The following is a 17,930-nucleotide window of genomic DNA, read 5'->3' on the forward strand; positions in this document are numbered from 1 at the left end:
AGAAATTAAGAGCTTAGATTACAAAACACCAAGTAAACCAAACAAAAACTATTTTAAAAATTAGATTTTAGGGACCAAAAAGCAGGTGGAAAGCCAGTCGAGAATCCACCAGCTCTAACTGTGGAGACACCTGGATAAAACCCTAACTCACCCCTGTGCCACCTGCATCCAGCCTCAATGCCCCTCGTGTCCCATCCGTCATGTGGCTCTGTGCACTGCAAAGGCGCCAGCTTCTCACACTGGACTCTGGGTTTGGCTCTACATCTGGCTTGGCCACTGGAATACTAGTGGACACGACACAACCAAATGCTTCAACAGCAAACGCACAAGGGCATGTCACTCTGCTCCTGTCACTCCCTGGAAACACCTAGCATGGGCTGGCACAAGGCCCTCTGGCAGGATTATCCGGGAGAGAGATGAAGCAGAGTGGAGCTACCACTCTGGTCTACAGATGCATGAGAGGAGTAAACACCGCTGCTTCAGGCCGAGGTACAGTGTCACGTTCAGTTACACAGCGGTACTGTAACCACAGCTAACTGCGACAACCACCAACTGCCCCTGGACATCCAAGCAACTTGTTTCCAATTTCTGAACCCTGGCTTCCTCATCAATAAAAAAAGTGATACTTTATAACTTGTTGAGAGCTGAGGTACAGTGTTCTACACAGAGAAAATGCTCAAAAATGATAATTTTTGTTTTGTTACTGTCTTTTTACAAATTATTTAATATCAAATTCCTTATCTATAAGTAACATCAAGTTGCTTTACTGCCCTTCAAGAAAATGAGATATATGTGAAGTATTTATAATAAAACATATTAAATGTTATTATTATACTTTAACCCTTTTGTTATCCTGCCTGTAAGCTGTCATAGTCTCAACTTCAGTAAAGAGAAAATTAATATATTTAACTGAAATATTATACAGTGTTAAAAATTAACAAGTGGCTCAAATAGCTACATGAATGTATGTCAAACTTATCAAACTGTACTTTTAAAATACATGCAGCTTACTGTTATGTACACTACACCTTAATAAAGCTGTTGGAAAATGACAAAATCTATCAAGGGCAAAAGCAACTTGTTCATAACCTCTTAAACTGAGTTTTCTGATTTCCTCACTTCATGTGTCACTATTTATCCAGTACCTTTAACATGAAAAGTCAGAACCCTACCATGAGCCTTCCCACTAACAGCTGAACGCAGCTCAGTCCAGCTTCATATATTCACTGTCCTGTCCCGACTCTGAGTCCTACAAGAAGGCAGCAACCCTCGAGGTCAGCAGGCCTAGGATCTACACCATGCTGAAGAAACAGCAGACATTCGGCAGGGTCACAGGAATACACAGTCATCCGTTCTGGAAATCTGTCTTCTCTCTCACGGGGACAGAAACGCTGCACGACCCATCTGCATTCCCAGGCCCCAATCCAGTTTGACTATTTACTGGATAATGAACAGGCCTCACTATAGCCTCTGCTGCTGCTGCTAAGTCACGTCAGTCGTGTCCAACTCTGTGCGACCCCATAGACGGCAGCCCACCAGGCTCCCGTCCCTGGGATTCTCCAGGCAAGAATACTGGAGTGGGCTGCCATTTCCTTCTCCAGTGCATGAAAGTGAAAAGTGAAAGTGAAGTCGCTCAGTCGTGTCCGACTCTTCTTGACCCCACGGACTGTAGCCTACCAGGCTCCTACGTCCATGGGATCCTCCAGGCAAGAGTACTGGAGTGGGGTGCCACTGCCTTCTCCCACTACAGCCTCACTAAATCCTTAAACAAAGCTTCAACTCTGACTTACACATAAGATACTAAGGTACCCATACCCTAAGAAAGGTCAATAGTGTAAAACACTGAAATTCTCAGAGACCCTGGGGGGTTTCTAATAAAATCAGACAGTTTTCAAATTGGTATAGTATCAATTCATACGGTAGTCCTTAAGATAAACTAGCATTTTAATAACACGATATGATTTCTCCAACACTAAACAGCATAGAGAGAATACCCAGCCATCTTACCCAGTCAGCATTTTTCAGCTCTTCCAGGTCTGTGTTCGATTCATCACTCTTCTCCATTTCTTGAATCTTCTTTAGATTCTACCAATTAAAATTCAAATAAAACATTTATGCATTAAATTTCATTGAACTACCTTCTCAAATTAAAATTCTGAATGAAAGTGAAAGTCGTGTCTGATTCTTTACAACCCCATGGATAGTCCATGGAATTCTCCAGGCCAAAATACTGAAGTGGGTAGCCATTCCCTTCTCCAGGGGATCTTGCCAATCCAGGATCAAACCCAGGTCTCCCACATTGCAGGCAGATTCTTTACCAGCTGAGCCACCAGGGAAACTCTAGATATTTTCAGAAGACAGAGTGCCTGAAGAGCTATGGATGGAGGTTTGTAACACTGTATAGGAGGCGGTGATCAAAACCATCCCTAAGAAAAAGAAATGCAAAAAGGCAAGATGGCTGTCTGAGGAGGCCTTACAAATAGCTGAGAAAAGAAGAGAAGCTAAAGGCAAAGGAGAAAAGGAAAGATACACCCACTTGAATGTAGAGTTCCAAAGAATAGCAAGGAGAGATAAGAAAGCCTTCCTCAATGATCAATCCAAAGAAATAGAGGAGAACAATAGAATGGGAAGACTAGCGATCTCTTCAAGAAAATTAAGATACCAAGGGAACATCTCATGCAGAGATGGGCAAAATAAAAGAGAGAAACAGTATGGACCTAACAGAAGCAGAAGATATTAAGAAGAGGTGGCAAGAATACACAGAACTATACAAAAAAGATCTTCATGACCCAGATAACCACGATGATGTGATCACTCACCTAGAGCCAGACATCCTGGAATCCAAAGTCAACTGGGCCTTGGGAAGCATCACTACAGACAAAGCTAGTGGTGGTGATGGAATTTCAGCTGAACTATTTCAAATCCTAAAAGATGATGCTGTGCAAGTGCTATACTCAATATGCCAGCAAATTTGGAAAATTCAGTGGTGGCCACAGGACTGGAAAAGGTCAGTTTTCATTCCAATCCCAAAGAAAAACAATGCCAAAGAATATTCAAAGTACCACACAACTGCACTCATTTCACATACTAGCAAAGTAATGCTCAAAATCCTCCAAGCTAAGCTTCAACAGTATGTGAACTGAGAAATTCCAAGCGTACAAGCTGGATTTAGAAAAGGCAAAAGAACCAGAGATCAAATTGCCAACATCCACTGGATCATAGAAAATGCAAGAGAATTCCAGAAAAACACCTACTTCTGTTGCACTGACTACACTAAAGCCTTTGACTCTGTGAACCACAACAAACTGTGGAAAATTCTTAAAGAGATGGGAATACCAGATCATCTTACCTGCCTCATGAGAAACCTATAGGCAGGTCAAGAAGCAATAGTTAGAACCGGACATGGAACGATAGACTGGTTCCAAATTGGGAAAGAAGTAGGTCAAGGCTATATATTGTCACCCTGCTTATTTAACTTCTATGCAGAGTATATCATGTGAAATTGCTGGGCCAGATGAAGCACAAGCTGGAATCAAAATTGCAGGGCGATATATCAATAACCTCAGATATGCAGGTGACACCACCCTTATGGCAGAAAGCAAAGAGGGACTGAAGAGCCTCTTTATGAAAGTGAAAGAGAAGAGTGAAAAGGCTGGCTTAAAACACAATATTCAAAAAACGAAGATCCTGGTATCCGATCCCATCAAGTCATGGCAAATAGATGGGGAAGCAATAGAAACAGTGACAGACTTTATTTTCTTGGGCTCCAAAATCACTGCAGATGGTGACTGCAGCCATGAAATTAAAAGACGCTTGTTCCTTGGAAGAAAAGCTATGACAACCTAGACAGCATATTAAAAAGCAGAGACATACTTTGCCGACAAAGGTCTGGATAATCAAAGCTATGGTTTTTCCAGGAGTCATATATGGATATGAGAGTCGGACCATAAAGAAGGTTGAGCGCCAAAGAATTGATGGTTTTAAACTGTTGTTGTTGGAGACAACTCTGAGGAGTCCCTTGGACTGCAAGGAGATCAAACCAGCCAATCCTAAAGGAAATAAACCCTGAATATTCATTGGGAGGACTTATGCTGAAGCTGAGGTTCCAATACTTTGGCCACCTGATGGGAAGAGCCACCTCATTGGAAAAGACCCTGATGCTGGGAAAGATTGAAGGCAGGAGGAGAAGGGGATGACAGAGAATGAGATGGATGGATGGCATCACCAGCTCAGTGGGCACGAGTTTGAGCAAGCTCCAGGAGATGGTGAAGAACAGGGAAGCCTGGCGTACTGCAGTCCATGGGGTCACAAAGACCCGGACATGAGTGAGCAACTGAACCACCACCACCACCACCTTCAGAAAAAACATTCTGAAGCAGATAGTACAGAATCTACTCCTGTGTGAATTTCAGCCAATTTCAATAACAGATGGTGACTATTAAGCCTGTGCTCTAGAGCCTGGGAGCCACAACCACTGAGCCCATGTGCTGCAAATACTGAGCCTGTGTGCCTAGAGCCTGTGCTCCACAAGAAAAGCCACAGCAATGAGAAGCCCTCACACTACTACTAGAGAGTAGCCCCCACTCACTGCAACCAGAGAAAAGCCTGTGCAGCAATGGAGACCCAGCATAGTCATAAATAAATAAATAAAATTATAAAAAAAAATAAAATAGACGGTGGACCACAGAGGGACAGACTAGGAGTTTGTTCTGGTTTCCTTTTCAGCCTTGTGGTTGAACCTCAGTCACAACATTAATTCACATCTCAGCTGTATTGACATCTGCATCTCCATCAACTCCACACTGTATCCATCATTAATCACACAGATTTAACTTCCTCTCTGTTTTTTTTTTTTTCCTTCTTAACTAAAGTCCTGTTTTTATTTCCACTGCAAATCCCTTAATCCAAACACCATCTGACTCTGCCTGGACATCTGGCCGCTGCCCTGCCCCCAGCCTTGTCTCCCTCACTGTCTCCTCCTCCAGAAGCAGGCTCAAAAGAATCTTTAGTGTTCCAGGGAAGCCCTCCCCTCCTTCCTGGTTAAGCCAAGTCTCCTATCATACCAGTTGCAGCACCATAAACCTCTCCTCTATAGCTGTCACCAACTGTATAATTTTACATTTGTTTGTACCTTCCCTCTACACTTCATGAGGCAGAATTCTACTCTCAGAAGCTAATACAAATATTGGCATTTTTGAAGCTCAATATCTATCTATTAATTTAATGGAGGAATTTCAATATATAAAATGCCCTTTATTTATTTCTGATGGAATCTGTATATATTGTGAAATGGCTACCACAATAAGGTTAGTGACCACTTCTGCCACCTTATACAATTACCTTTTGTTGTTGCTGTTGTAAGAACGTTTACTTTCTTAGCAGTTTTCAAGTATGTAATATAGCATCATGAACTGCAATCATCATGCTATATATTACATGCCCAGAACTTAAAAATGAAAGTTTGTACCCTTTCAGTTGCATCAATTCAATGTTCGTAATCTTAAGAAAACACTGATAGGCAGAACATACACAACCATCCCTCAGTACTCTTGGGCCTTGGTTCCAGGACTGCTGGTGGACTCTGAAATCTGTAGGTGTTCAAGTACCTCGTTGGCTCCCTGCATCTGCAGTTCTGCATCCGTGGATGCATCGTGTAAGGACTGTGTATAAGCGGATCCTCACAGCTCAAACCTGCATTGCTCAAGGCTCAGCTATACTCACATGTTAGTCACAAATCTGTACTGCACCACTTCAACTCACAGTAACTCAACCCTAATATACTTGCTAAGCCTATTTGTCTGACTGTGTTTGGACTGGGTTTAAAGGCATTGTATGAAATCTGGTTTACTCTATATGAAAATACTGAATGAATACTTACTATGAAACATTACTAAACCATTTATTTTTAGCTTCTCAGCATCTGGGGCTGACCACCTGCACAGAGAGTATATAACACCCCTGGAAGCTGGGCTTAGCCAAGGGAGCTGCCCTTCAAGGAGTCCAACCCTCTGGGCAGCCCCTCCAGTCACTGGTCCCTGCAGAAGTACATAGGTCAGGCTCCCCACCCCCAGCTCCCGAGCTCCCCGTGGGATCAGCCAAGACCTGCTGTCCTGCATCACAGTTAACTTTTCCCTTACCCCTTGCAGTTGTTCCCCAAGTAACCCCAATAAACCTTATGAATTCAAATTTCAACTCAGAGTCTAACTTCCTCGAGGGATTCTGTCCACAGACGGAACATTTTACAGATATTGTAATGTGCATATATCAGAAACAAAACTGACATGAATTTGAAAGGTAAAAGTCACTATTTAAAGATATTCTGACTCACATCAAGTGCTGGAGACGCTGAATGGGCACTGCTGTTGTTTCAGAAGTCCTGTTCTGCCCCGACAACAGTCCCTTTTCCCGGGGATACAAGACTGGGCTCAGGCCCAGGCCCACAACCTCATCGCCATCACAGGTGGGGACAGCACCCTGACAGAAAGCCCAGGCCATCCCCCCCTGCAATGGCTGGCTCCCAAGTAGGTACCTGACCCCTGTCTTCCTCCCAGACTTTCTCACCTCAGTTCACAGAAAAGACTTCCTGCTGGAGTTACTGAGTTGATAGAGTGAGATGTGTGCAGACTGTCAACTGGCTGGCCTTTTTAGGAAGAGCCTATGCTGGGGGCGTCCAGAGAGAGGACGCCATCCCGATTACTGGGTGTGAGGTACTGGATCCAGCCCTGCCCTTAGACTCCTCCCGCTCCCATCAAGCTAATCTGAGTGAATTTGTCACTTTCAACAGAAAGATTTATGATCTAACATGTCCCCTTAATCCAGAAACATGAATTCATGCTTCTGTGTCTTAGGGGTGGTCTGGTGGAACAGTACAAACAGCACAGGCCCTCCTTCCATCCAACCGTAGTCGTTACTGCTCTGACACGTCCTTGAGGAGTGTAGCCAGGACAGCCTCTCTGTCAGGACTCCACACATTGCTATCTTCACCTGTGCTGTGACAAAACCCTCAGCTCCCTGATGCTAAGAACCACCATCTGCTCTCTGTAATAGTGATGATAACTTAAATGAATGGCCTGAGAATTTCATACTTCATTTTTCTGAACAGACACTTCCTCGCTGTGTCACTCTGGACAATCATAACTGCTCCAGTCCTCAATTTGATCTTCTCACTGTAAAATGCAGGTGTTCATAAATACCTTTTCAATTATTTTAATATTACATAAAATAATACCCAAGAAATGCAGCATTTGAATTGGCTCATATTAAGCACATTAGATATAAGTCATTTAGTGGTTATTTGGTAGACTTAAGTTACTACTGTTGTGGTTGTTTAGTCACTCAGTCATGTCTGACTCTTTGAGACCCCATGGATTACAGCACTCCAAGCTTCCCTATCCTTCATTATCTCCTGGAGTTTGCTCAAACACATGTCCATTGAGTTGGTGATGCCATTCAACCATCTTATCCTCTGTCATCCCCTTTCCTCCTGCCTTCAACCTTTTCCAGCATCAGGGTCTTTTCCAGAGAGTCAGTTCTTCACATCAGGTGGCCAAAGTATTGGAGCTTCAGTATCAGTCCTTCCAATGAATATTCAGGGTCAATTTCCTTTAAGATTGACTGGTTTGATCTCCTTGCAGTCCAAGAGACTCTCAAGGGTCTTCTCCAACACCACAATTCGAAAGCATCAGTTCTTCGGTGTTCAGCTTTCTTTATGGTCCAACCCTCACATCCACACATGACTACTGGAAAAACCATAGCTGACTCTATGGACCTTTGTCGGCAAAATGATGTCTCTGCTTTTTAATATGCTGTCTAGTTTTGTCACAGCTTTTCTTCCAAGGAGCAAGCATCTTTTACTTTTTTTTTTTTTCATTTATTTTTATTAGTTGGAGGCTAATTATTTTACAATATTGTAGTGGTTTTTGCCATACATTGACATGAATCAGCCATGGAGTTACATGTGTTCCCCATCCTGGATCCCCCTCCCACCTCCCTCCCCATCCCATCCCTCTGGGTCATCCCAGTGTACCAGCCCTGAGCACTTGTCTCATGCATCCAACCTGGACTGGAGATCTGTTTCACACTTGGTAATATATATGTTTCAATGCTATTCTCTCATCCCACCCTCACCTTCTCCCATAGAGTCCAAAAGTCTGTTCTGTACATCTGTGTCTCTTTTTCTGTTTTGCATATAGGGTTATCGTTACCATCTTTCTAAATTCCATATATATGTGTTAGTATACTGTATTGGTGTTTATCTTTCTGGGTTACTTCACTCTGTATAATGGGCTCCAGTTCCATCTCATTAGAACTGATTCAAATGCATTCTTTTTAATGGCTGAGTAATATTCCATTGTGTATATGTACCATAGTTTTCTTATCCATTCGTCTGCTGATGGGTATCTAGGTTGCTTCCATGTCTTGGCTATTATAAACAGTGCTGTGATGAACACTGGGGTACACGTGTCTCTTTCAGTTCTGGTTTCCTTGAGCAAGCACCTTTTAATTTTGTGGTTGCAGTCACCATCCTCAGTGACTTTGGAGCCCAAAAAAATAAAGTCTATCCCTGTTTCCAATTTTTCCCCATATATTTGCCATGATCTTCATTTTTTTTTTTAAGTTGTATTTTAACCCAGCTTTTTCACTCTCTTCTTTGACCTTCATCAAGAGGTTCTTTAGTTTCTCTTCAATTACTGCCATTAAAGTGGTATCATCTGTATATCTGATGTTGGTGACATTTCTCCTGGCAATCTTAATTCCAGCTTGTGTTTCATCCAGCCTGGCATTTCACATGATGTATTCTGCATATAAGTTAAATAAGCAGGGAGACAATATACAGCCTTGACACATTTCTTTCCCATTTTTGAACCAGTCTGCTGCTGTTCCATGTCCAGTTCCAGTTCTAAATATTGCTTATTGTCCTGCATACATGTTTCTCAGGAAGTGGGTAAGGTGGTCTGGTATTTCCATGTCTTTAAAGAATTTTCGATAGTTTGTTGTGATCCACACAGTCAAAGACTTTAGCATGGTCAATGAAGTAAATGTTCTTTTGGAATTCCCTTGCTTTTTCTATGACCCAATGGATGTTGGCAATTTCATCTCTGGCTCCTCTGCCTTCTCAAAATCTAGTTTGCACATCTGGAATTTCTCAGTTCACCTACTGCTGAAGCCTAGCTTGAAGGATTTTGAGCATAATCTTGCTAGCATGTGAAATAAGTGCAACTGTGCAGTAGTTTGAACATTCTTTGGGACTGGAATGAAAACTGACCTTTTCTAGTCCTATGGCCACTGCTGAGTTTTCCAAATATGCCAGCATATAGAGTGCAGCACTTTAACAGCATCATCTTTTAGGATTTGATAGATAGCTCAGTTGGAATTCTATCACCTTTACTAGCTTCTGTGTGGTAATGTTTGTAGTAATGCTTTCTAAGGCCCACTTGACTTCACATTCCAGCATGTCTGGTTCTAGGTGTGTGACAACACCATCGTGGTTATCTGAGACATTAGCACTTATTTTGTACAGTTCTTCTGTGTATTCTTGCCACTTCTTCTTAGTCTTTTTTGCTTCTGTTAAGTCCTTGCCATTTATGTCCTTTATTGTACCCATCTTTGCATGAAATGGTCCGTTGGTAGCTCCAATTTTCCTAAAGAGATCTCTAGTCTTTCCCATTCTGTTGTTTTCCTTTGTCTCTTTGCAAAGATAAGAAGGCTTTCTTATTTCTCCTTGTTATTCTCCTGCATTCAGTTGGGTATATCTTTCCCTTTATCCTTTGCTTGAACTGAAAAATTCATACTCATATTGAAGAAAGTAGGGAAAACCACTAGGTCACTCAGGTATGACCCTAAATTCAAATCCCTTATAATTATACAGTGGACGAATTGATTTAAGGGCCTAGATTTGGTAGATAGAGTGCCTGAAGAACTATAGACAGAGGTTTGTAACATCATACAGGCAGTGGTGACCAAAACCATCCCCAAAAAAAGAAATGCAAAAAGGTAAGGTGTTTATCTGAAGAAGCCTTAAAAATAGCTGAGAAAAGAAGTGATATGAAAGGCAAAGGAGAAAGGGAAAAATATACCCAAATGAGTTCCAGAGAATAGCAAGGAGAGATAAGTTACTACAAGCCAATGAGTATCTATGAAGATTTGATTGTGAACACTTTCAGTCTATCACAAAAACATTTGTCTTTTTCCAAAAAAAAAATTTTTGTTTCTTTACCAAATAGGATCTCTTTAGCCTCTTGTGAAGTAAAAATCTTAACTCAGCAATAAATCAATATAAAATAGCTGAGAATCTGTAAATACTATAATTGAACAAACCTGAACAAATGTGCAATGAAGAATCTCAGGTTTTGTCATTAGCAGCAAAAACAAATGAGTTATTAAAAAATAAACTACAGATTTTTATAGTTTTAGAGACAAGCTTCTGTCAGTTATAGTCTAAGTTCTGAATAAGTTGTTGTTTTTTTTTTTTTTTGCTTGCACAAATGTAATAACAGATGCCAACCTGTGCTTGGAATATGGTGAGAAAGTCCTAACAGAGAGCACCCACATGGCAATTAACTCTCCCCATTTCTGACATAACCATTCTCAAGCTTGCAATTAGAACTGCTCTCTGCCAACATTTTTAGTTCCCAGCATGGTAACGATAACCCTATATGCAAAACAAAAAAGAGACACAGATGTACAGAACAGAATTTTGGACTCTGTGGGAGAAGGCGAGGGTGGGATGTTTCGAGAGAACAGCGTCGAAACATGTATATTATCTAGGGTGAAACAGATCACCAGCCCAGGCTGGAAGCATGAGACAAGTGCTCAGGCCTGGTGCACTGGGAAGACCCAGAGGAATCGGGTGGAGAGGGAGGTGGGAGGGGGGTTCAGGATGGGGAACACATCTAAGTCCATGGCTGATTCATATCAATGTATGACAAAAACCACTACAATATTGTAAAGTAATTAGCCTCCAACTAATAAAAATAAATGAAGGGAAAAAAAAAAGTAAATAAAATCTACCCTGTGAATCACAAGTACATCAAATGCTCAGAGTAGTTTTTAATTTATTTGCATAGATTCAACATCAGCTCACACATAACTACCTCTTTTTAGATTAAACCACCCTTATAATATACACATTCATGTATATATACATGAATATAACACAATTATATTAATATACAATTAAATAAATTATACAAAATTCATGTATATATTCATGTATACACATGAATATAATATAATTATATTAATATAAAATTATACAAATTATACAAAATAAATATACAATAATACAATTATATTATATACTATTATTATACAATTATATTAATGTAATATTGATATTATCATACAATTATAATATTGATTATTATAATACAATATATACATGAATACAATTCATGTACTAAAATAATATTTTAACAATAGCATTTTAGTGATCACCCTTTTCCTCCATATTGTTAACCATTTAGAACTGTTATTTAATGGTATTTCTCTGTGAAATGGGTGTTTTCAGTTAGAAACTTTTACATGTGTAAAAATGAGTGTCTCAAGAATTCCTTGGAAAAAATTTACTCAGTTAAAAGATACTAATATACTTTTAAAGAAATTACTTACATAGAGATTATTAAATGCATATCTCAAGTGATAATGTTGCTAATACAAATACTGCCTATAATAAAGAGACCATGTATATCAGCTCCACAGAGTAAAAGCCATGATGTCCTTCCTAATTCAGATACTTTTGCCACAGAAAAGCAGGAAAAAGGCCTTTATCATATTTATCAGCCCAAATTAATATTTTTGAAATTACAGCATAAAAAGCCCCCAGTTACAGCAATTCTTGTGATAAATGGAAGTCTTTCACACATATTAAAGAGCTAATTACTAAAGAATATGATTTATATTTTCTTCAATCTTTAGACACTTTCTTAAAGATGTAACATGCTCCTTCTCCCAGAGGGATGGAAGAGGGAAAAGAAATGAGAATCAGAGCATTGTACTTAATGTACTTAATGTTAAGATTCTAAACTATAAATTTATATTCTGATAGCACAGCAGTAAAGGAATCTATCTGCCAATGCAGAAGATGCAGATTTAATCCCTGAGGAAGATCCCTGGAGAAGGAAATGGCAACCCATTCCAGTATTCTTGCCTGTAATATTCCACGGACAGAGGAGCCTGGCTGACTATAGCCCATAGAGTCACATAGAGTTGGACATGACTGAGCAACTGACCCAACAAAGCTTAATCTGGATTTCTACAGTTCACCAGAGAAATTAGAAAAAGTATAGATGAAGTCTTCAAAATAAAGGAAATTCATTTCTAAGTTCTAGAAAAGGAATACTGTTCCTCAGTTCTCCCAATACTGCTGTAGACAGAGACAGAGACACACACACATACACACTGGTTGAGAGTGTAATACCTGTCTCTGCCACAGATGGCTAGACTCACAGCATAAACATCTCTATCTTTTCAGTTTTTATACTCATCAACTATTCATACCTACAGACATCAGTGATGATCAATGTAAAATAATCACTGAAATATCAGAGACAATATTTACAAATTACATCACAAAAAGCTATTTTCTTAGTAAATGTAAATCCAATCCAATAAGAAAGACCAATACTCCATTAGAAAAATGGGCAAAGAATATGAACAGGTAATTTAAAAATACAAACAGCTCTTAAGCATGTGAAAAGGTACCCAATATCATTCATAATAAGGAAAATGTAAACTAAAAGTAAAATGTAAACTAAATCTCTTGAGAGTCCCTTGGACAGCAAGATCAAACCAGTCAATCCTAAAGGAAATCAATCCTGAGTATTCATGGGAAGGATGGAGGCTGAAGTTGAAGCCCCAATACCTTTGGCTACCTCATGTGAAGAGCTGACTCACTGGAAAAGGCCCTGATGCTTGGAAAGATTGAGGGCAGGAAGAGAAGGGCACAACAGAGGATGAGATGGTGGGACAGCATCACCGACTCAATGGACGTAAATTTGAAACTGTGGGAAACAGTGAAGGAAAGGGAAGCCTGGCATGCTGCAGTCCACGGGGTCACAAAGAGACTTAGTAACTGAACAACAAAAACTAAAACTACGAAAGATAAATTTTTACTTATCACTTAGGAAACACATTGTTAAGACATAGAAAAATAAACACTCTTACACATTTTCAGAGTATCAATTAGTAAACATCTATGGAGGATAATTTAATATTTTATGAAAATTATAAATGCACAATTTCTCTGACCCAGCTCTTCTACTTTTTGGAATTTCTCTTACACATGTAAGACACACACGAAAATGGCACCCATGAAAAATAAGTTAAAAACTATCTATTGCGGCATTGTTTGTAAAAAGCAAAAGACTGGAAGCAACTTATCTGTTGTCAATAGATGACAGATGACATAATTAAAGCTTAAGCACACAACAGAACATCATGAAGACACACTAAATGTGAACACTACACACTGAAATGAAATGACCTATAAGATACAATATTAAATGAAAAAAGGAAGGTTCAGAATAGCATAAAAAAGAAAAAACATTGCTATTTTTCTATTAGTTATACATAAATTGTCTGTGCAAGGACACAGAAGAAATTAACGGTCTCTTTGCAGGAGAGACTATGAGTGGCTGAGACAGAGGGTGAGGCTTACTGAACTACTCCTGGACTCCTGGAAGTATGTGAATTTGTTTATTTGTTAAAGTTAATAAGTTCATGTAATAAGTGACCGTCCAAAAGCCTCCATACCTACACTGAAACCAACCACCACCCAAGAGTCAATAAGTTTTAGAGCAAGACATACCATGCAAATTCTCCAGCAACAAAGGAACATAGCCCTGAACGTCAACATACAGGCTGCCCAAGGTCACACCTAAAACATAGACCCATCTCAAAACTCATTACTGGGCACTCCATTGCTCTCCAAAGAGAAGAAATCAAGTTCCACGCACCAGAACACTGACGCAAGCTTCCTTAACCAGGAAACCTTGACAAGCCAATCGCCTAACCCCACCCACTGGGTAAATCCTCCACAATAAAAAGGAACCACAGACCTCCAGAATACAGAAAGCCCACTTCAGACACAGCAATCTAAACAAGATGAAAAGGCAAAGAAATACCCAACAGGTAAAGGAACATGAAAAATGCCCACCAACTCAAACAAAAGAGGAGGAGATAGCGAATCTACCTGAAAAAGGATTTAGAATAATGATAATAAAAATGATCCAAAATCTTGAACACAAAATGGAGTTGCAGATAAACAGCCTGGAGACAAAGATTGAAAAGATGCAAGAAATGTTTAATAAGGACCTAGAAGAAATAAAAAAGAGTCAATTAAAAATGAATAATGCAATGAATGAGATGAAAAACACTCTGGAGGGAACCAAGAGTAGAATGATGGAGGCAGAAGATAGGATAAGTGAGGTAGAAGATAAAATGGTGGAAATAAATGAAGTAGAGAGGAAAAAAGAAAAAAGGATCAAAAGAAATCAGGACAAGCTCAGGGACCTCTGGGACACTGTTAAATGCCCCAATATTCGAATCATAGGAGTCCCAGAAGAAGAAGACAAAAAGAAAGGCCATGAGAAAATACTTGAGGAGATAATAGCTGAAAACTTCCCTAAAATGGGGAAGGAAATAGCCACCCAAGTCCAAGAAACCCAGAGAGTCCCAAACAGGATAAACCCAAGGCAAAACACCCCAAGACACATTTTAATCAAATTAACAAAGATCAAACACAAAGAACAAATATTAAAAGCTGCAAGGGAAAAACAACAAATAACACACAAAGGGATTCCCATAAGGATAACAGCTGATCTATCAATAGAAACCCTCCAGGCCAGAAGGGAATGGCAGGATGTACTGAAAGTAATGAAAGAGAATAACCTACAATCTAGATTACTGTATCCAGCAAGGATCTCATTCAGATATGAAGGAGAATTCAAAAGCTTTACAGATAAGCAAAAGCTGAGAGAATTCAGCACCACCAAACCAGCTCTTCAACAAATGCTAAAGGATCTTCTCTAGACAGGAAATGCAGAAAGGTTGTATAAACGTGAACCCAAAACAACAAAGTAAATGGCAACGGGACCACACCTATCAATAATTACCTTAAATGTAAATGGGTTGAATGCCCCAACCAAAAGACAAAGATTGGCTGAATGGATACAAAAACAAGAACCCTATATATGCTGTCTACAAGAGACCCACCTCAAAACAAGAGACACATACAGACTAAAAGTGAAGGGCTGGAAAAAAATATTTCACGCAAACAGAGACCGAAAGAAAGCAGGAGTTGCAATACTCATATCAGATAAAATAGACTTTCAAATAAAGGATGTAAAAAGAGACAAAGAAGGACACTACATAATGATCAAAGGATCAATCGAAGAAGAAGATATAACAATTATAAATATATATGCACCCAACATAGGAGCACCACAATATGTACGGCAAACACTAATGAGTATGAAAGAGGAAATTAATAGAAATACAATAATATTGGGAGACTTTAATACCCCACTCACAACTATGGATAGATCAACTAAACAGAAAATTAACAAGGAAACACAAAGCTTAAATGACACAATGGACCAGCTAGACCTAATTGATATCTATAGGACATTTCACCCCAAAACAATCAACTTCACCTTTTTCTCAAGTGCACACGGAACCTTCTCCAGAATAGATCACATCCTGGGCCATAAATCTGGTCTTGGAAAATTCAAAAAAATTGAAATCATTCCAGTCATCTTTTCTGACCACAGTGCAGTAAGATTAGATCTCAATTACAGGAAAAAAATTGTTAAAACTTCAAACATATGGAGGCTAAATAACACGCTTCTGAATAACCAACAAATCGTAGAAGAAATCAAAATAGAAATCAAAATATGTATAGAAATGAATGAAAATTAAAACACAACAACCCAAAACCTATGGGACACTGTAAAAGCAGTGCTAAGGGGAAGGTTCATAGCATTACAGGCTTACATCAAGAAATAAGAAAAAAGCCACATAAATAACCTAACTCTACACCTAAAGCAATTAGAGAAGGAAGAAATGAAGAACCCCAGGGTAGGCAGAAGGAAAGAAATCTTAAAAATTGGGGCAGAAATAAATGCAAAAGAAACTAAAGAGACCATAGCAAAAATCAACAAAGCTAAAAGCTGGTTTTTTGAAAAAATAAACAAAATTGACAAACCATTAGCAAGACTCATTAAGAAACAGAGAAGAACCAAATTAACAAAATTAGAAATGAAAATGGAGAGATCACAACAGACAACACTGAAATACAAAGGATCATAAGAGACTACTACCAGCAGCTCTATGCCAATAAAATGGACAACTTGGATGAAATGGACAAATTCTTAGAAAAGTATAACTTTTCAAAACTGAACCAGGAAGAAAGAGAAGATCTTAACAGACCCATCACAAACAAGGAAATCAAAACTCTAATCAAAAATCTTCCAGCAAACAAAAGCCCAGGATCAGATGGCTTCACAGCTGAATTCTACCAAAAATTTAGAGAAGAGCTAACACCTGTCTTACTCAAACTCTTCCAGAAAATTGCAGATGAAGGTAAGCTTCCAAAGTCATTCTATGAGGCCACCATCACCCTAATTCCAAAACCAGACAAAGATGCCACAAAAAAAGAAAACTACAGGCCAATATCACTGATGAACATAGATGCAAAAATCCGTAACAAAATTCTAGCAAACAGAATCCAACAACATATTAAAAAAATCATACACCATGACCAAGTGGGCTTTATCCCAGGAATGCAAGGATTCTTTAATATCCGCAAATCAATCAATGTAATACACCACATTAACAAATTGAAAGATAAAAACCATATGATTCTCTCAATAGATGCAGAGAAAGCCTTTGACAAAATTCAACACTCATTTATGATTAAAACTCTCCAGAAAGCATCAATAGAAGGAACATACCTCAACATAATAAAAGCTATATACGACAAACCCACAGCAAGCATCACCCTCAATGGTGAAAAATTGAAAGCATTTCCCCTGAAATCAGCAACAAGACAAGGGTGCCCACTCTCACCACTACTATTCAACATAGTGTTCGAAGTTTTGGCCACAGCAATCAGAGCAGAGAAAGAAGTAAAAGGAATCCAGATAGGAAAAGAAGAAGTGAAACTCTCACTGTTTGCAGATGACATGATCCTCTACATAGAAAACCCTAAAGACTCTTCCAGAAAATTACTAGAGCTAATCAATGAATATAGTAAAGTTGCAGGATATAAAATTAACACACAGAAATCCCTTGCATTCCTATACACTAACAATGAAAAAACAGAAAGAGAAATTAAGGAAACAATACCATTCACCATTGCAACAAAAAGAATAAAATACTTAGGAGTACATCTACCTAAAGAAACAAAAGACCTATACATAGAAAACTATAAAACACTGATGAAAGAAATCAAAAAGGACACAAACAGATGGAGAAACATACCGTATTCATGGATTGGAAGAATCAATATTGTCAAAATGGCTATTCTACCCAAAGCAATCTATAGATTCAATGCAATCCCTATCAAGCTACCAACGGTATTTTTCACAGAACTAGACCAAAGAATTTCACAATTTGTATGGAAATACAAAAAACCTCAAATAGCCAAAGCAGTCTTGAGAAAGAAGAATGGAACTGGAGGAATCAACCTGCCTGACTTCAGACTCTACTACAAAGCCACAGTCATCAAGACAGTATGGTCCTGGCACAAAGACAGAAATATAGATCAATGGAACAGAATAGAAAGCCCAGAGATAAATCCACGAACCTATGGACACCTTATCTTTGACAAGGGAGGCAAGGATATACAATGGAAAAAAGACAACCTCTTTAACAAGTGGTGCTGGGAAAACTGGTCAACCACTTGTAAAAGAATGAAACTAGAACACTTT

At 39.1% G+C, this 17,930-nt stretch overlaps 1 protein-coding gene across 2 annotated transcripts in view; it reads right to left on the bottom strand.

The window, feature by feature from the left end:
• Positions 1-17,930, bottom strand: part of SPIRE1 (spire type actin nucleation factor 1) — a 168,562-nt gene that overhangs the window by 45,056 nt on the left and 105,576 nt on the right. For both annotated transcript variants that reach the window (XM_061131401.1, XM_061131402.1), the window contains exon 5: positions 2,008-2,085. In XM_061131401.1, coding sequence (XP_060987384.1) covers positions 2,008-2,085 — 78 coding nt within the window. The remainder of the gene's footprint in view (positions 1-2,007; positions 2,086-17,930) is intronic.

Source organism: Dama dama, chromosome 27, assembly GCF_033118175.1.
Source record: "Dama dama isolate Ldn47 chromosome 27, ASM3311817v1, whole genome shotgun sequence".
In the NCBI taxonomy this organism is placed as follows: Eukaryota; Metazoa; Chordata; class Mammalia; order Artiodactyla; family Cervidae; genus Dama; species Dama dama.